Genomic DNA, 19,920 nt, shown 5'->3' with positions numbered 1-19,920 from the left:
TCTCAAAGAAGGCAATTTTCTTTTTGGCAGTTCCTGGTTATATCTTCATACTGCTGCTGATAAGAGCCTTCTTCTTTTTTATTTATTTTTTTTTCCACTTCAGCTTATTCTTTGTGATTAGAGGGAACTTGCAGTATGCTTCTCAAATTTTGAGAGAGGGTGTAGAAAAAAGTGTTCCTGATGTTCTCTAATAGATTTGAAAAAAGTGGGAATGAAAGAAAAAAAATTGCGTGACACCCACCCTGTCTCTGGCCTCTTGGAAAAATAACAGTATGTGGGATTTTGAGATTTTTCCATTATGTGTTCTTTTCAGCTGTTCAGCCCTTAAAATGAAAGCATAATAAGAAATAAGAATTTGGTTGGGAGGAGGAATTAAGGTTTGTTATTTCTTGGCATTGTAAAAAGAACAAATGTTCAAACAGTCTGGAATGCTGCCTGAGGGAAAGCAATTGCAAAGGAAGGGATAAGACATTTTTCATGAATGGCAATGCTTTCTGTTCTGTGTCAGAGTACACACCTCATGCTAACCCGTGCTCTGAGGCAGGGCAGCCAGGAACTTTCTCCCTGTCAAACCATTCCACGAGTGAAACTCGGCTCTGCTTTCAGCTTTGTCCAGGTGAGATCTGTCCTTTACTCTGAATGCTTTGTGTGACTGTGACTCAGCAGAACAACTGTGCATGAGTGAAATGTGAAAATTTCTATGTCATTACTTCATTGATGAAAAAAAAAAAAAATCAACACAACAAACCTTTGAGAACAGAGCACAAGAGACCTGAGAGGCATTATGAGCAACCTGACACCTAATTTAGCATCAAAACTATTACTTTAGGTATGAAAGTAAATTACATGTTTAGATTTAATCTAAGCAAGAGACAGGTGATACTTCTTCATGACCACAAACATGTAGGCGCTGTGGTGTGGTGAAGTGAGACAGTGTGGGAAGCTATTGACAGGATTTCATCCTGACTCAGCTAAAGGAGTTGCCCACAGAAAGCTGTTCCAAGTTTCACTGCTGGTACAAAAATCTGTTCTGATATGATGATACATAGCATTTTTACACAGCCAACATATCAAGCTGCGTGGTTCTTCAAGTGCTCATGATCCTACTAAATATTTAAGTTGGTTTAAATGTTAAAAAAACACTGCAATATGGAAAGTTATTTTTCAGGTAAGTAATTATTACTAAATCAGGTTAAAAGAAACTAAACTGAAATATCATTCAAACCCAGAGTATCAGGGGTAGCTGAGGAAGTAGTCTCTCTTGATTGAGTAGCGAGTCTAATTTTACTCAAGGGCAGCAAATAAAATGTCTCATATTTAGCCTGTAATTTTTATTTCTGAGAGCTATGTCTAAGATTTAACTTAGAGTAGATAAAGAGATAGGTTGTATATCCCAAATCTATATCCCAAGTGCATATTAATAATGGTATATTATAAAAATTCAGGGAGAAAAAGGTATGCATAAATGCATGTTAAAGACATTAATCTGTTGTGAAGATGCTTTATGCATTTTGATGAGACTATATTAGATTATGTTTGTAATTACAAGGGTAAGCTCCAAAGCAAAACCAAGTATGTAGTTGCTTTTCCCACTGATGAGTGTCTGGCTGCATTTTCTCCAGTAAAGAAAAGAAACTAATTGCTAGCTCAAATTTCACAACCATCCTAGGCTTCTTGAGGGGTTTTTTGACAAGTCAGTGGAGTAAAAAATTATAATTAAACATTCTCAAAAGGTTACTTGTTGGACTGCAGGTGGACTACAAGTTCTGGTAAGGATGTTGGGTTATTTCTTTCAACTGATAAAATTTAAGATGTTAATTGTCTTTTAAGTCCCTCTTTAAGTAGATTATTTCTAAGGGCCTTGCATTACATTTAGCAGTCAAAGAAATTCAAGAGATATAGCACAACAGCACGTCCATTTTTCAGTTCCAGTTCAACTAGACTTCACTTAAATGCTGATCAGCTGACCTAGTGTCAGCAAGAGTATCAGGCTGCTTTTCATGATTGGTGACAAGATTTTTTTATGTCACCTGCCTGTTAAAATGTTTAGTATCTGGAAAGTACTCAAGTCTATTACATTATGCCCACATGTGTGAAAAGAATTAATTAGGAAACCAGATGAAGACATATTCTTGTAGCATGGAAAGGAACAGGCTGAATAAACATAGAGGTGATTATGAAAGAGGATGCTGAATTCTTGCATGCCCTGCAAACACTGATTTAATTTTGTCTGTTTATAAATATTCTGTATCCAAAGATATGGGAGTACTTTGTAATAGTAATAATCAGCTCTTGCAGTATCCTTCCCTGAGAAGTGATACATTAGCACGGCCACACACGGTAAGTTTCATAAACAGAAGTTAATTGCCCAGTGTCACAGAACATCTGATGTCAACGCCAAAAATAAAAGCAGTCCTGCTGCTCAATTTAAAACCTAAAGGGAAGCAGCAAGGAACAAGATGTCCATGACTGAAGGAAGTTTTATATAGATATAACTGTACCAGCACCCATCAGACAGCTTAGCATGGACAATGTGAGTTATAACATAGACAAATCCTTTGCTTTGTAACTTCTCTTCAGATATCGTGGCATCTTCAGTTCTACATCCTCATACACTTGGATGGGCAAGCCCACAAAGCTGTCCTCTCACACAGGCACACCCACTGACATATGCTGAATAAAAAGATTTATCCATTTGGGCATCATCCTTTAAAGAAAAGGAAATGTTAAACCTACTTTAGGTCACACTGGCTTGTTTTTTTCCAGATTTGTCTTCGCAAGCTAATAATGTTACATGACGAAAGTAGCTTTGCTGTATGCAGTAATTATGTAACAAATGAAAGCTGGAATTTGAAGGGAGAAAAGAAATCTTAAGTGTTAACTGACTGGATAAACTGAGCTGGTATTGGAAAGATCGAACCCAAAATTTACACCATATTATGCTGCTAATTTGTTTAATATCTTCTTAGCGAGAAAAAGATGCTGTCTGCTGCCAGACTGAGAGCTGGAAAATGTGCCTGCTTCTCACAGGTGGTAAGTGTAAATGCAAACATACTATCTGGGCAAATCTGTCCCTGGAGGGCTACTTTTGCATTTCTTTTTAGTAAAGGCTTCACAGCTAACACGTCCATCTGCCCATTGAAAACGTGCCATTCATACTGGGGCAATTACAAAGAAGCAAAAGCTGGGGTTTTCACACTAGAGGTGGACACATGAAACATAGATTAAGCAATGTGTATGTCCGTGGACAAAGGTCTGGAACCTGAAAGGTAAGACTGTGGAAGAGCATATAAAACTATCACCAGAATGTGTATTTCAGGAGCTCTGAAATTATGTAAGTCACAGTATTAAACCAGCTGGTTTGCTCATACATGAGAATCTCTAGACGAATGCCACCTCAAAAAAAATCCAAAAAAGAAGTCAAATGCTGTTAAAACCACTCAGGTTGTTGGAAAAAACCAAAAAGTGTGTATGTAATAAGGACCGTATTTTGTCACATAAAATGTTATTTTTCTTACCTCCTGATTTATCACAGTGTCTATATTGCACATATCCCGTCTTTCTAGGGAAATGCTCATGCCATGTGATGGAAAGTTATGGAATTTTGTGAGAATTTTTTCAGTAGCATTTTCTTTTGCTGTTTTTTATATGATAGATTCTTGCACTTGTCCTTTTTCAAAGATCTGTAGGTAAACTTAATACAGTTCAAAGGCACTTGAAATTACATGATACATCCTGTTCAGTTACCAGGAGATCTGGCAATTGATGGCATTTTTTGTACACTAAGAAGATATTAAACAAATTACCAGCATAATTTGATGTAGATTGTGAGTTTAATTCTATCAAGTGAAACGCCAACTAAGTTTATCCAGTCAGTTATCACTTAAGATTTATTTTCTCCCTTCAACTGACTGCTTAATCATGCTAATCTTATGATATGGTTGACTGTGACAAGAAATAAATTACTGTCAGATCAGTTCAAGTGGATTACAGATTGTTTAAGATTTCTGGATTTAAATAATTGAAATAATTCCACATTTTCAGTTCCTTGGCCAAATCTCTAGTTCGCATCACCTTAGATCACCTTATAAATGCCTCTTTAGATGCTTTATAATTACAGGTGACCGACATTCTTGCAAGGGATAATGTAGGATAACTATCTAATATTAAAACAAAAATCATTATGGAATTATCTATTAACTGCAAAAAACATTCTGCCTCTTCCAGCATTATGCAGGATTGCCTTCTGGATTTTACTCTTAAAAAATCTCCGTGTTCATATCACTATGATGTCAGGAAAAAAAATGCAGTATTTAAGCATAAAATATTGTCACCTATTTATAGCTATATTTGCTATGTTACTATTCCATGGCTAAAACTGATTCTGAAAACACAGAACTCATCTTGTGTAAGAAATAAACTCTCTTCTCCAGGAGAAGATAATGAGGCTGGAAAAGCCCCCTTGCTCGTCTGTGAAAGTTGTGCGTGGTGCAGAGGGGAGCCTTGTCAGTGCCTTATGTGCTCTGTGCTGAGGGAAGTGGAACATTTCAGCCCAGATCCTCCCCGGGGAGCAAATGTGAGCAAGGACTTTCATCTGCACAACTTCGCGAGACAGGGAAAGATTGTTTAATTCCAGTGATGACTCAGGCATAACTTATGAACATGGAAATTAGATGTTTTTCGTTTATTGGCTGCCCAAAATGAGAGCATGCCAGCGCTGCAGAAACACTGGAAGTTCATAAGTACACCTGTGTGCCAAGTGCAAAATTGTCTGGTGCTGGAGGAGCAGGGAAATACCTTCAGTTTCATCACTGGGATGTGTAAAATTAGTGGATGTTTTCAGAACATGGAAATATTGCTGTACTTGGACTCCTGATCTCTGATCTGTGGCATAAGGACAACACAAACATCTGCTGAAGCATTTATGATGGATTATAGGGTGTTAGAGTAACAGGAATAACAAATAAACATATCAAATGAAACTATTCATTATCAAAATTAGAGCTAGATCAGATTGAGTATCATCTATGACCACATACTGAGTAAGAAAAATACAAATGCATGTTGAATAAACAGTGCCAGCTGATCTTAATAATTTGTAGGAAAACTAGAATCCTGTCAAACGTATATATACAGGATTAATCTAATCCAAGGATCAACGGGCAATTTTCATTTTAGAGTTCCCTTAGATTTTCCTTCCCTTTGAAAGCTTTTCAATTCTGTTAATGTGTTTTGATTGAGTAAATATGTACAGGGTTTTAATTGCAGCCTTTCCCATGCTTTCAATTCAATTCAATGTCTATATATAAGCTGACTTGATTTTTCAGCACCCTCTAGAGTTAGCAAAAAGATCCAGCAGCCTTTCCTTTCATCTTAGATAGCTGAAGTAATGCCCTCCTCTTTTTGCCATTTTGTTAGACTTCCTGATACTCTGAACCTTTAAAAATATTATGGAAGTATTGACACATGATAAATTAGTAAATAAGTGGTCATGTATTAAAAAGTCTCAAGATACTTTAACATGAAAACCTTACTTCAGAAAAAAAAGCCAATCAAACCAATTGTTACCTGGCAACCAGGGATAATATTCCTACTGAAGTGTAACTTTACAAGCCTGTGGCTGATGCTTTACCTACTGTGACTGTAAAGGGAGTGTCTGGAAGAAGTGCAGCAAGGTTTAGCCAGTTCTGTGTTCATCAATCTTATTAGAAAATCAAGTAATTGTTTACATGAGGGTGGGTCAGCTCCTTCTGCCTCTCACAGATCCCCCACAGTGCTCTCTACTGTCTGTCTTCTTTATAATTATCTGTCTTTTTACACTGATGCTTTATATCTTGGATCCTTGAGTTGTTCCTCATTCCTCTATCAATACCGTCACTTCTTCCTACAGTGTTTTTCCATTTTGCATAATTCTCACAATTTAATGAGGTTTTCAGTAGTCTGAGCTCAATGCATGCAGCTCAAGCCTAGCCCTTCGGTCCCAGACAGCTAAGCCATAGGAGTTAAATGACGAGAGCCCAGTGGTGTCCCCTGTCCCCAGCCTGCTCTGATCCCACACTGGAGCCCAGCACAGCGCTCAGTCCCCAGCTGAGCTCTCCCAGGCAGGCTGTGCAGGGCTGTGAAAGGCAACACCATCTCACAGAGCTCCCTGCCAGTGCTCATCAGAGTAATTCCAGTGTCCTCCCAGAGCACGGCTGGGCTGCTCTGCTGGTGCTGCTAAAACACCACAACTCAGCTGCAGCAAGGACCCAACAAACAGCAGTACATCAAAAACTCCTAGGGGGAAGCTGGGGGTTATGGACGTTAGTTTTGCCTTTCTGTGACAGTAAATTTTGATTTTAAAGAGTGGCAATAAGCTGCCAAGAACAGGGCACCATTTCCCTCTCAGTTTACACTGGTAATTCATTATTCATCATGCAGAATTAGAGACCTTAACTGAAGGTCTCTGAGAGAAGTCTCAAGCAGTACACCATGGAAGTTTAGTAGCTAAGATGCTGTTGATTCTTTAAAAGTGAAATATAACTCAGTCTCAAAAAAAGCAGTTGGACAGATTTTTTTTCAAAGCATATTAATTTGTTTGCTAGAACAATATAAAAAGAACTGAACATGAGCTCGATGTCTGGAAGCTACACTTGATACAGGGCTTTTTATTATTATCATTACTAATGTCATAATATGTTTGCTGCTGCAACTAAAAACTTTGTTAAACAGGTTGGTGATGGAGGAAGATTAGTTCCAGTGCCCAGCCTCAGTGAAGCTGACAGATACCAACCTCTGAGCCTTGTGATTAAAAAAAGAAAATGTTCTCTTTCAAAAAAATCTAAATTTGCTTCAACACCTTTCACATTAAAAGATATTCTTCAAGGAGAGAAGGAAATTTCTGCAGGTAAGATTTTTATCTTTCTTCAAAGTGGAAAAGTGCATGTTTTCTAGTAAATGCATAGTAAACAGTTTAAACAGTGCAGGTAGTATGGTGTTTCCTTAATAAATGGATAATAACTATTATTTTTTTTGCTTAATCATGTAATAAGTATTAAAGAAAAGAAATGTACAAATCAAAATGGTAAGAAAAAAGGTAAAAAAGGACTTCCTGGAAAAAGAGTAAAAAAAATAAAATAATATATACTAAAAAGTCTTCATATTTTCTGAACTAGTATTAAACAAATTCAGTTAAGCCTTGTTTTTTCACAAACCACAAATTCCTGACAGATGTACTTATGCATGTTGATTAATTGCTACATAAAAATTTGTTTAGAAATGTACCCCTTTCTCTGTATACTCACTTTTAAGTGTGTAAGAATGGCCTCAGTTCTGCGGCTCTTCCATACTGGCAGTCCCTGGTGCTGAACTGAGCTCTGCACAGGCAGAAGCATTTGAAAACATCTATTACACCTGAATTATATAATTGGATTTTCATAAGACTTTTTCCATCTTTGCAATCTTTGGGGTGTATTTAAAGAGCTTAACTATTTTTAAATTGCCTTTTCTATGCAATAATGTATATTTTGAGGAGACTCTGTGAGAATTATGAGGTGCACAATTGAACTGCATTGCCTGTATGTTCCTGTACATTCCTTTGTAAAGTAATTTGTGTCTACATGCTCTGTTTTCTTGAAAGAGTTTCATTGCTTTGTGTTCTTTTGAAAAGATGTCAATTTTGACAAAATTATTTATGATATTAATTGCACAACAAATGCATCAGTTAAAAACTCTACCAAGACAAACTACTATGAGTACAGGAAGACAGAAATACCACTTGATCCCACAGGAGGGGATTTCAGGACACAAGCATGATAAGAAGAATTTTAATCCAGTGTCTTACATTGAGGAGAAGTCAGCTGGCTTGTCCTGAATGAAAAAAAAAAAAAATTAAAATCTCATTAATAAGTCTGAGAAAAAGGTTGCAAAATCTCATTAAAAAGTCTCACAAACCCTTACTAGTCTTTTCTGTAAAGGTTAAATGTCATGCGCAGAAAGTATTGTCCTTTAATATAAGCAAAGAAGTTTTTAATTGAATTTCCTTTTTTATGTGACAAAGACAAGCATTTACAATCCTTTTAGAGTTATGAAAAATATATGAACCTTCTTTCTGATTTAAAACTAAAAACAAACAGGATTCATAGTAGGTGACTTCATAATGTCAGTTTATCTTAATATCGTCAAAGGATTAAAAACAACAAAAAAAGGAGCAAACCCCAGATTCTTTGATGTATTTGGAAATTTAATTCCTGTGTTCATTTTAATTTGGTAACCGATGAATTCTAGTATTTTTTGTTAGTGTAATGGAAATGTATTTGATATTATAAAGACATTTTTGTAGTATCAAATACATTTCCATTTTTGTAGAGATGCTTTTGATTGTACAATAATTGAATGCAAACTTTCAAGCAAGTCAGAATTAATCTGTTGATTTCCTTCAAAATAAACTGAGATAGTCCCTGGGCAGAATTAATGTTACTGGCACACCCATGTCTCATTCATGTATTGCAAAAATGAAGAAAAATTAGGGTCTTTGTATGGCATCTACCCAAAACTCAGAATTCCCTAATAATTTTTATACAGTGGCTTTCATTTTATTCCTAGTTTCAATATTCTGTGAGGCCTCCACTGAGTCATTTTGGGTTTCAGAGCCTCTGTCATTAAAGCCAGAACACACTACATGTGCAGTTTATACATATCAGCATCATAGTTACGGGTAGAAGTACTTGAGGAGAATAATGATGAACCCAGAAATCTGAAAATAGTTCTAATCAAACTCAGGACTCCTAAGTACTCTTTCCATCAATCATCAGTAGTAACACCAATACACAAGTGCCCAATGTAGCTCTGAATTCCATATCATAATGATTAAGCATGGTAGGAATGGTACCACTTATTCCTGCTATGTGAAAATACTGTGCTCAGACTTTTTTCATCACACAAAGATTATCTTCTTTCACTCAGGTGTCTCATCTTACCAGTTGCTCAACTATGAAGACAAATCAGATGTTTCTCTTAATGGCAGAAGAGGAAATCAGATAATGAATGATGTTGGTTTTGATGTAGCTGGATCAGATTCTGTTGCCTTTAAAGCTTCATTTGGCATAGTGACCAAACACGAAGTTGAAGTACCAACATTACTTAAAGAACTTACTACAAGGTTGTATTCTGTGTTTTGATTTCTGTTTCCATAATTCTATTTCATACAGTTAGGTTGAAAGTCTGAAGTGGTAAGTTTTTGATCATTTTTAGTCAATCAATTGCAGTCACCATCTGATATTTTCAAGGGTATCAGGTTGGATCACTGGGATTAAACACATGACCTGTATAATACAGACTGTATAATTTTTCTGAAGTCTTTGAATTATAGTGCACGTCTCAGGAAAAAAACAAAACAAATTCAAAAAGGAAGCGTCCATCCAAACTCTTATCTGTGTTATACCATAGTATTGAAAATTTAAAATCTGCTTGAATGACATGACCCAACTTCAGGTTTCAGAAATTATGTTAATGGCACTAAAACCATAGTCAGATGGACAGGTTTTGAATTTTCCAGGGTATCCCAGATTTCCTCTCTAGCATTCATACAATACCAGCTTTCTTTGAGTTTTTTAGTTCTTCTGTTCCCAAACACTGAAAACCAATATGAAGTTTCCAGAGATCTCCTTGGTTCAGTTGTTTTACTGCTCTGAAACAGACATTATGGTGATTAATTTACTGATTTAAAGTTACTTAGCTGCTTTGTAAACTGCTGATTATGTCTGAAATTCCTTCCTGCCTCCCTCTTGATTTTAGAAAAATAAACTTTGATCATTGTCTAGTCCATCAATCAAGAAAAAGTAGGATGGAAGTTTTGTGTGTGGTCATGGAAAGTATTCGAACCACAAGGCAGTGCTCGTTAACTGTCCATACTGGAATGCGTGGAGAGACTATGAGGGTAAATATGTTTGACAAAGTTCTGTAACTTAAATGATCAAGCATAAAAAGCTCCTTTTAATATATGTTATGGTTTGATTTCATTGTATTTGTATAATGTAAGCTCAGAAAAAAAATCTGAAGTAGATCAGTATTATTGTACCGATGTAAAGTGGGTTTAAAAGTTGATCTTTTGTTAACAATGCTTATGTGACTGAGGGATGGGAAATGCATGAAAGGATGGCTAGACAATGAGCCATTGCTTGGGGTAAAGCTTCAACAAAAATGTGGAATCTACTACTCCTTAGTTTGACTTTCTAATGAACATATAATCTTTCTTTCATTATTATGATCATGTTCTGTAACACATTGGAATTTCAGGTTGTTATTTGAGGGGTCAGTATCTTACTCCCTGTCTTATGCTCTTCCTCCCACTTCCCCCTCAATGTGTTTGAATAATTAAACATACAAGTCTTCTAACTTTGCTCTTTCTACTATTTATAAATAATTCACATAATTTTCAGTTAAGTGATGCAAATTACTCTCTCTATATCAAAATTTATTAAAATGCAAAGTAGTTAATAGAAAATTCATTGGTTGTGAAACTTGATCTTCAATTTCAAAGTTTTCCCCAGGCATTATAATTCCCAATATATGAAGTTAAGGCTACTATTATGTTTATTTATTAATTTCAATTTGTAACTTTTTTTCTTTTGACCCTTCCCTAAATTATAGTTTCACATAATTGAAGATCAGAATTACAAAGGGCGGGACAAAGCCATTGTTTTTCCTGCACATACAACTATTGCTTTTAGTGTATTTGAACTCTACATTCATTTGGATGGTAATTTCGGTAAGTGATGTGAATTACTGTCATTACTGCTATTATTTATAATGATCTCAGTTTTTAAAACTCTAAAAACTGTTTTATTGCTCTTGATATACATAAGCCCTCATCCCATACAATAGGATGCTTTAATTTTATGCACATAAGTATTCTGACATTCTGACAGAAACGGTGCTTGAAAAGATAAACAAGGCAGGCACAGAAAATAATCTGCTGCAGGAGCATTTTTTAAAAGTTAATTTGACTTCATATTTTTTAAATTATTTGGTGGCATGGAACAAAAAGCTCCACTTAGTGACGAACCAGCTGAGACTATCTGATCAGTTTTGCATAAAATAGGCAAGTTCAAAGATACAAGTAAAGAAAAAAGTATACAGAACTTCTAAACTAATAACATTTTTTTTCTGTTGGGGCTTTCATTTTAGTCTGATACATCATTTGCACATACAAATATCTAAAGCTCTTTAGGAGGAAATAATTGCAGTTCTTAACAGCTATAAAGAAATTTAAAAATTGCATATCTTAGATTTTACTTTAAAGCTTTTCTTTCAAGTTATGGATAGAAACATAGATGATACTCGTTTTTATTTTAAAATAAAGTTTTAATAGTTGATTCAGTATTGGAAGTGGTGAGTACAGAACTCACAGCCTTGCTTACTATGTTTCATTTCTACTTTCAAGTAAGACTGCAGAAATGTTTGTACTTCAGATCAGGGCTCCCATTGGTATGATACTGACTGTCCTGACCCCTTAACGTGAATAAAATATGTGTATGAAGCAAAACAGGCTCTGAGGATGTTAATTGAAAACCACTAACAGTTAAAAATTCCCATTGAATCTGCGCTACTTGATTCTGTGGGCAGTTACTATGTGCAGACTTGTACTAGCCATTAAAAACATTAACAATGCTCAATTTCATCACTGTTAACTTTATTGATTAGAAAGCATATTAAATTGTTGTGCAATTATGGCTTTTATATTTAGTCCTTTTAAAAACTTTTCATTTTTACAGAACTCTGTGTGACTCCAATTGCAAAAGGAGGATTTGAAAGAGAGAAATCTGCATCATCTTCACTGACCAAATTAAGAAGATTAAAGAATAATTTGTTTCATCGAAGTATGACTTTTGATATTTATATACAAAGTCTTATTTAAAAGCATATCTTTGTTTAATTTCTGTGCAAAAGAAATGTTTAAAGAAAATAATTTTGACGCAAAATATACCTCTCAATTTCTAGTGCATTAAAATTATTATAGAGTTATTAAAATTTACATTTGAGAACCTGTCTCTCAGAAATAACGAATCTGTTCGTTAAACTCTAAAGATCTTAAAACTTATGATTGTTGATAAACTGGTATTGAGTAATTAGACAGCTAAATTAACACTGAACCTCTTTCATGTGTTTGCCATTTACAGCTCATATTATACAAGTTATAGTAACGTTTGAGGGCAAAAGCTGTGAGTTTAGATACCAAAGAATATGAACTGAAATAATTGAATATACTCCTTAGGCACTATGTTCCCATGGCAGGGACATGGACAGCATACCATCATAGTCCTCTTTTTTCATTCTAATATGAATATAGCATCCAACAAAAATGAGGATCCCTGTAGGCAGCTTTCAAGAACTTGTAACACTCCTTGGTCCAAGTACTTTGGAAATCTGCAGATCTGAGTGTGAAGATAAATGCTGAGCAGTTAACATGTCCTAAAGGCTGCTCTATATAGGTGTCTTTTCTCCAATATATCCCATTCTCAATCAAAGGACTTTTATGGACCAAGCCTTCAGTGCTGCTCTAGTCCACACTAGGGGAATAAATTTTCAGTGGGTATGATACATCTCAGGAGCTGTAGCTGCCTAAAAGTTCTTCAGTCAATCTAGTCAGTCCCTGAAGAGAGAGGGAAAGGTAGGTAGTTCCTACCTGGCACATCAGGATGCTCAGAAATCTTCTAGGAGGTTAACAAGGAGTCTTCTGAGTTTTCTAAACATATTAAGTATTAGTGGGATTTTTTAATAAATAACAGGAAACAAAAGTGAATTTAAAATGTTTAGAACATAAAACTAGAAATGCAAAAATAGAAACAGGGAAGTACATAGCTGTGGTTTGACTTTGCACCAATTTCTTAGAAGACTGCCTCATGTCTATCCCTTAGGTATATTCCTAAAAATATAATTACATAGGTAATAAACAAAAAATTCTGGCTTTTGTCAGTGTCTTAAGTGAAGTTGAAGAAAAATTTTCATCACACAGGGTTTTTGATGGGAAATAATCTATATGGCATGTTTAGAACAGTTTTGTGAATCAGTTGTTATTTCTATAAACTGACATTATTCAAAGAACAGATCATAATGTAATAGCAAATCACTGCTTCTTTTTCAGATAAAGGAGTAGTGGAAATCGTTGCTAACTCTGATCCTTGCTTGGAGGACCTTTTTGCAGATTATTATGAAAAAGCTGCAAGCATGACTGATCTCTCTACAAGCTATCTTAGAGACGGTTCTCATATCCGAATTAATTTACTTAATAACAACATCCCCAAAGGCCCCTGTGTCCTTTGTGGAATGGGAAGTTCTAAAAGGGAGACAGTCTATGGATGCCTGGAATGTTCTTTTAATGGACACAAGTACGTACGACTGCATGCTGTGCCCTGTTTTGACCTCTGGCACAAGAGAATGAAGTAAGTGACGTGGGTAAGTGCCTGTTGTCAGAGCCATGGGCATAACTGTGCCACAAGCTTTTCAGAGTTAGTAAAAATTTGTCTCCAATTATGAAATTCAAAACAGTGAAAGTGCAAAACATTTTATTATGCTGTTATCTTCAAATTCTTTGCTTCATCATCAATGACCTCTACTTTAAAATGCACATTAATTCCCTCACATTGCTGTTTTTCCTAGAACCTTCTCATTATCATGATAATGAAAAACATATTTTAAATAGTATTTTCATAATTTAAGAATATATGCTAGAACTTAAAGTTGTTTACACAAACTTGTTTTTAGACTCCCAAAACGTTGCCTTTCTCTACACTGGCATATGATGGTTAAATGAGAATATTTGTTAATAATTTAGTGTTCTCATGAATGTTTAATTGAAGTATCAGATTAAAAAACATGCTAAAACTTAGCTCAGTCTAATGTTTCAGTTACAAAAGGGAACAACCAGAACTATGGATGGAAGTTTCATATTAGGGTGCTGTTGCTGTATATCAAGTTTGTTTAGATTATTAAAAAGTACCAGCCAGTCCACCTGCTGCAGTTGGATTTTATGTCACAGCTGCTCTTGACTTTCTGCTTAGCAGAAAATATTTTGGAAGCTTACGAAAATAATGGAACTGCTCACTCTAACAAGACTTCAGGAGTGAAGGTCTTTAACAGGTGCATCCCAGCCTCAGGAAATGGAGAATGTTGAGGACTGGAACACCAGAGAGCTGTGTCCAGGGCTGGGACTGGGCTGTGGCACAGGGCGCTGTTAAACTTCTCACCACACTGTTTGACACTGGCAGAGCAAAAAAACTTTTTATACCTTTTAAAATAATTTCAAGGAATACCCAGGTATGGAAGCTTTTTTTCATTTGTGCTGTCACCTTCACTGTGTACATCTGATTATCACATGTTGAAATGAACACCATTGCTTTTGCTTTCTACATGAGAAGAGGGAGTATGTTACACAAGTGTTATGATGTGCTCGGCGCAAGCAGAACAGTTAGCAGATATAAGTACTGCCTATTAACTATTGCTACTTCTTCGCATTTTTCCAGTGAGAAAAACCAGAATGATGCCCAAGTAATTACTTGTGTTTATACATAGTAACTCACATAATCATCTACCTCATTCAATTAAATTATGATAGTGTAGGTTTTTAACTTGGTGCTGCTGAATAAACTGGCAAACTTTGATAACTATTACTAAGTCAAAGTTTAAAAGCTCACTTAAAATGCTGTTTTTCCTTCAGCACCGAATTCTTTACGTTAGTGTTACATCAAAGAGGTTAGTTATTTTAAAAACATTTTTGTTTTTATTTTAACATTCCATAACCAGAGTTTAGCTATTTTAAGGCCTTTTATATTTAAGTTTATATTTTATTGCTGCAAATGGCCTTTCCTCAAGAAGCTAGGCTAGGAGCCTGCAGGGGTCGAAGAGTTGTATTCCTGGGATTCTGTTTTCCCTTTTTATTTTACAGGGGATTGAGAAGTGTTCACCAGTTACATTCCAGCTATGTCAAAGGTTATTATAACTTTTGTGTGCTCAATGGAACAGAAATAATTACTTTCATGAGTATTCCACCAAGTGAGACACTACTGAGCACTATTGTAGATTGGAACATGTTCTAAGAACTACAAATATTAGATCATGGTGTACTGCAATTTTATTTTTTTCTTTTGAAACATCTGACACATTTTATTAGCCGAATGTTAAAAATAAGATTTTTTACAGTCACCTTAAGAGATATAAAAAGATTCCACTATAAAAAAAATACAAAAATTCTGTGACAAAGTATTATTATTTAGAATTCACTGTCCAGAAAACAGCCAAAGATTTTTTGAAGTACTTAGAGTTCATCGTGCTGGTAGACATTGTACTCCTTTGCTGATATGAAGCCATCTCCATCATGGTCATTTTTCTTAAATATATCAGCTAAGATTTCATCATGGGCGGAGGGATGACGTTTTTTCCCATCTCTTGCAAATTCTTCTTTCAAATACTGGCTTATCTAGAAGAAAAGAAAAAGGTCTAATCATTGTAACTTTTCTGGCAGTACTCAATCTAGCTGTCTTCAAGGACACTGGGGGTATACAAGTAATGTACTGCGATTCCAGTGCAGACACATCTACAGTTTGTCTACAGAAAGTGTGAGATTTATTAATGTATTAAAGCAAATTTCAGCAAACTACAGCACAGTGTAGTTTGTGTGAGCACACAAAAACTTACATGATCAGCTGCAGCAGAGGCAGCTCATGTAAAGATAAAACTGATGCAGCCACACCTATAGTTTTATAAATTATTTGTTTCAAATTATTTGCATCATATTACCTCAAGTTCAGAGAGTTTCTTGTCACCGTCTTTGTCTATTTGATTAAATGCTTCAACACTACGAGGTCCCTTATTTACTGCATAAAGTTCAATCTCAAAGATCAGTGTTGCATTGGGTGGAATCTTGCCCTGTGCTATGAATAAAAGGAAAAAAAAAGCAGAATTTAAGGAATCAGACACTATGGGCAGAGATCACATGTACGATAAATTCACATGCAAACCATTCTTTTATTAAAAAAGGCTGTGTTAATATTCAGATTAAACTGAATTTAAATGTTGTACGTCTAGACAGGAAGATTGTTTGATTGTGTTAGATAAATGATTTCAGAAGAAACCTGCTAATCAGGTACTGGCCTGAAACAAAACTGTATTGCATACCAATTCAGGAACTTTCAGAGATTAGGTGAATGGTTATCATGAAAAACAAGTACTTCTGAAGTTTGCATTCTTTCACATCCTGTCATGTGCCAGGGCTTATTTAGAGACTGGTTCTAAGATGTGTATCTATTAAACAGCTCCAATCTGATTTCAAATGTAACAGTAGTAGATCAGTGCTCCTATGCATTTTCTGGCTGAAGAAACAAGCGGACAACATCATGTTTTATCTACTTTGTATGAATTATACCTATGGTAAAAGGTATTTTATATTTGCCATAAAATAGTGTTTAAAATGTGCATCTCAAAAGGCAGCAACAAAATGTAAATCATCTGACTTGCAAAAAAATCCCACAGAAACTTCAAACTACTGGAATACTTTGTCTAGCCTCTGAATTAAGAAAACAACTGTTTGATTTCTTTGTTCCTGGATAAAAGCATTTTCTGCTACCTGATGTAAAACCAGCACTGCCTACAAACACAGGTCCACGTATCATGCATCTGGCAAAAAAGGGAAGTGAAAAGAAACAGCAACAAACCAATGCAGTCTAAAAATAGTGCCAAAAGAGCATAAAGCAAGCATGCAGTGTAAAATTAAAGTGCAAACATGCAAGCTGCCAAAGCCAGTGAGCATAACATTGTAACCTCAAAATTCTGAGCTTGTGTCCACCCTTCATAAACTGAAGGAAAGCTAAAGAATCTACACTGTTTGCAAACAGAAGATAAACAAAACTATTACACTACTCATCTAAAATAGCCATAGTAAAAATAATATTTCAGAGTTCAAAAGGTTTTAACCTTCCAGGCTTCAGAAAAGTAGAAGTTTTAAGTACATTTAAATATAAATCATGATTTAAATACCACTTACAAAAGAAAGATACAATTCTAGAATTCAGTGCCAGTCGTTTACAAATATACATACCAACAAAGGAAAGACACGTAAAGACTTAGAAAGCCACATGCATCTTTTCTAATTCAAGATTAGGCAGGCATCTTCCCCAGCATGCAGGAATACGCTGAGAGAGAGGACAGATGTTCTGTAGGAAAATACTACTTCCTTCAAGTGCTACCTGCAACAACAGTTAACACTAGTATTAAAGAACATTTTTTATTTGTATCAGTCTTTTTCCTTTTTGTATTATTATATTAAAGACAAAACTGATGCATTGAATTCTGACATCATAGAGCAAGAGATACCTTTTCACAGAAACTACTACACTCATATCAGAGCTGAATTTATCTACATTTGAATGCTGAAACACTGCACAAAACTTGTATTGTTACTTTTTAAAAGTAATTTGCACACTGAATTATATTCAAATCAGATTTCATGCATTGCCCTGTTGCAATTACTGTGTAATGTGATAATGAGACCCATTAACTATTCAGAATGCAAGCAGTATTTTAAGCAAATTATTTCTTAGATTAATTGCACTGCATTATATTCCATTTTATTCAGAAGATGCAGGCTGTCATTAAAAGGCTAAACTGGTAGCAAATAATAAAAATCAAACGTGACTGGAATTTAATAGATAAACACAATCATGTTGATATAGATCATGGAAATCTTCCTTTTGCTGCCAATTTTTCACACTATGGCAATACTTGGGAAAATGCATTGGGTGGCATGTACAAAATTCTAAAGGGAACTGCAAGGCCTGGGTGTGGATCTGTGGTCAGGACTAAAACTGTAGCAATGAGCAGGACTGGGGCTGCACAGCAGCACTGCCTCCAAATGGGAGCACCAGTTCTTACAGACGTTTACAATGCTGTATGTTTGAAAGGGTAAAAAACACAGGAAAGACAAAGTCTAGCATTAAAACTTCTTTTTTACCGTATCCTTGCTGTCCGTATGCTAATGATGGAGGAATTGTCACTTTCCGTTTTTCTCCAGGACACATATTCATCATAGCAATATCCAAACCTTTTATGACTTGTCCAACACCCAGAACAAACCATTTTGGATGACCTTCATTTTGCGTCCGACTATTAAAAAGAAATTGTGTATGAGTAACGTTAATATAACATTTTTTTACATAAATATATCTTTTCATGGCAGTCAGTAAGAACATAGATTTATTAGCACACAAAAATGTTTAGAGTGCAAGAATACAAAGTATAAATACTTTTTCTGCCATATTTATAATTTAAGGTCAAATTTTGATATATGTAAGGGGAAAGCTACTTTTGAAATGAAAAAAAAAAACCTCTATGTTTTTGAACTTCTTACAAAAACATCCGATCTTCCTGATCATGTACACTGCATGCCAGAAACAAGGTGCCACTGCAAGAAGTCACCAAGAAGAGAAATGAATGTGGGGAGCACTAGAAAGTGAAAACGTCTTCAGCAGTTCACAACACCGAAGGATGGGATGGGACTGAGAGTGCAGGTGTGTGTTGGGGGAACCTGGCAATGTCAGCTACAGTACTGTGAGTACTGTGTGCTCTCCTACCACTCGGGCCAGGTCTGATAGCCAGTGCTTGAGGCAGCTGCTGCTCGAATGAGGCATCCCCAGCATGGGCACTACACTGAACAATAAATGAGCAAAATATCCAGAGAGCAACGCTCTATGTACCAGTCGGTCACTTCAACAGGCTAAGAAATGCAAATGAAATGGTACTGTTAAATGTGGAACTATCCTATACTGATTTTTTTCTTAAATTACACAAGTGAGGGAATGGATCAAGATTTTATAATGAGCTAAGCTATTGTTTGAGGATAGATGGATGGGGCAAAATGAAAAAGCAAAAGACTAATCGATAACTTTGCGGTAAAATGGACGGCACAATGAATCAGAAGGGAAACAGCCACAGGGATGAGGAATAAAGGCTGCAAACCACTAGCGTAATAATGTGGCTGCACTACACAGTGCCAACTATGTGGAAGTTTCTGCCTAAAATTGTCAGTGTGCATTCCTATCAGGAGCTCCTCCTCCCAACCCGAGTTTTTCTGCACATATTACAGCACAGAACATGGCAAGTATCAACGTGATGGAGGTTTTTTTCCACCCTGCCAAAGGGGGTCTCCATGGGAGGAGTGGGCTACAGGCTGTCGAAGTTCGTCCCTGTCGGGCCCCTTCACTGGCGAAGGTCTTTGATTTCCATCACTTGCATCTGCGCTCCCGTCTTGATCCTAGGGAAACTCTGCACCCTTCAACACCCGGCTAAGGAAAAGTAAAGGTTGAGACGGGGAGAAATTCCTGTCGCTGATGTGGCCAGTGCGGGCCCCGAGCCGTGCCCACGCCGGGAGCGCCCCGAGCCCCTCTGATCCAGGCGCTGGAGCGGCCGTGTCACGCACTCCGCCGGGCAGCGCCCGCCGCCCTCCTCCGACCCGGTGCCACGGGGCTCACCTACAGTAAAACTTGGATCCGTCGCTGGCCAGGAATCCGTCATAGTGCGCGTTCAGCAGGTCGCCCTTCTTGCTCTTCGGGCTGCAGGCCTCGGGGAGGTGCAGCACCTCTATCTGAACCTCCTCCGCCGCCGCCGGCGAGCCGCCCTCGGCCCGCGCCGGGGCCGCCAGCAGCGCCAGCGGCAGCAGAAGCAGGCTCAGCCCACGGCCCATGTCGCTCCCAGGCGGCCGCCGGCGTGGCACTGTCCCCACCGCGCCGAGGGGCGGGGGCCGAGCCAGCGCCGCCGCTCCGCCTCAGTCGCGCCGGACGTGGGGAAGAGCCCGGCCCCGGCAGCGACCGCGGGGCGGGCGGTTCTTCGGGCCGCCCTCTCCGCTCAGGAAGTGGAAGGGACGTCGGAAGCAGCCACGGGGTGGCGGGGCCG

The 19,920-nt window shown here is 36.9% G+C and overlaps 2 protein-coding genes across 2 annotated transcripts; one reads left to right on the top strand and one right to left on the bottom strand.

Moving 5' to 3' along the window:
- Positions 1–1,558: 1,558 nt before the first annotated feature.
- PJVK (pejvakin) lies at positions 1,559–15,909 on the top strand. Its single transcript, XM_014890064.2, has 6 exons — positions 1,559–6,886; positions 8,944–9,139; positions 9,775–9,916; positions 10,630–10,747; positions 11,754–11,858; positions 13,124–15,909. The coding sequence occupies exons 1-6, from the start codon at positions 6,676–6,678 to the stop codon at positions 13,423–13,425; spliced, it is 1,074 nt and encodes a 357-aa protein (XP_014745550.1). The 5' UTR covers positions 1,559–6,675; the 3' UTR covers positions 13,426–15,909.
- Positions 15,092–19,785, bottom strand: FKBP7 (FKBP prolyl isomerase 7). Its single transcript, XM_014890066.2, has 4 exons — positions 19,500–19,785; positions 17,984–18,135; positions 15,775–15,908; positions 15,092–15,454 (listed from the first exon to the last, which is right to left on the bottom strand). Exons 1-4 carry the CDS (start codon positions 19,709–19,711, stop codon positions 15,293–15,295), a joined length of 660 nt encoding a protein of 219 aa, XP_014745552.2. The 5' UTR covers positions 19,712–19,785; the 3' UTR covers positions 15,092–15,292.
- Between the last annotated feature and the right edge of the window lie 135 nt (positions 19,786–19,920).

The sequence above is a fragment of the Sturnus vulgaris genome, chromosome 7, assembly GCF_052056855.1.
Source record: "Sturnus vulgaris isolate bStuVul1 chromosome 7, bStuVul1.hap1, whole genome shotgun sequence".
Classification (NCBI taxonomy): Eukaryota; Metazoa; Chordata; class Aves; order Passeriformes; family Sturnidae; genus Sturnus; species Sturnus vulgaris.
The sequence above is the reverse complement of the archived record's forward strand: the minus strand, read 5'-3'. Positions and strand labels throughout refer to the sequence as shown.

Excerpts from the sequence above, each read along its gene's own strand:
- PJVK (XM_014890064.2), top strand. The coding sequence starts at position 6,676 with ATGTTTGCTGCTGCAACTAAAAACTTTGTTAAACAGGTTGGTGATGGA. Across the intron at positions 9,140-9,774 it reads CTTAAAGAACTTACTACAAG|AAAAATAAACTTTGATCATT; the intron begins GTTGTATTCTGT and ends TCTTGATTTTAG. Across the intron at positions 9,917-10,629 it reads TGCGTGGAGAGACTATGAGG|TTTCACATAATTGAAGATCA; the intron begins GTAAATATGTTT and ends CCTAAATTATAG.
- FKBP7 (XM_014890066.2), bottom strand. The coding sequence starts at position 19,711 with ATGGGCCGTGGGCTGAGCCTGCTTCTGCTGCCGCTGGCGCTGCTGGCG. Across the intron at positions 18,136-19,499 it reads GGATCCAAGTTTTACTGTAG|TCGGACGCAAAATGAAGGTC; the intron begins GTGAGCCCCGTG and ends TCTTTTTAATAG. Across the intron at positions 15,455-15,774 it reads AGAAACTCTCTGAACTTGAG|ATAAGCCAGTATTTGAAAGA; the intron begins GTAATATGATGC and ends CTTTTCTTCTAG.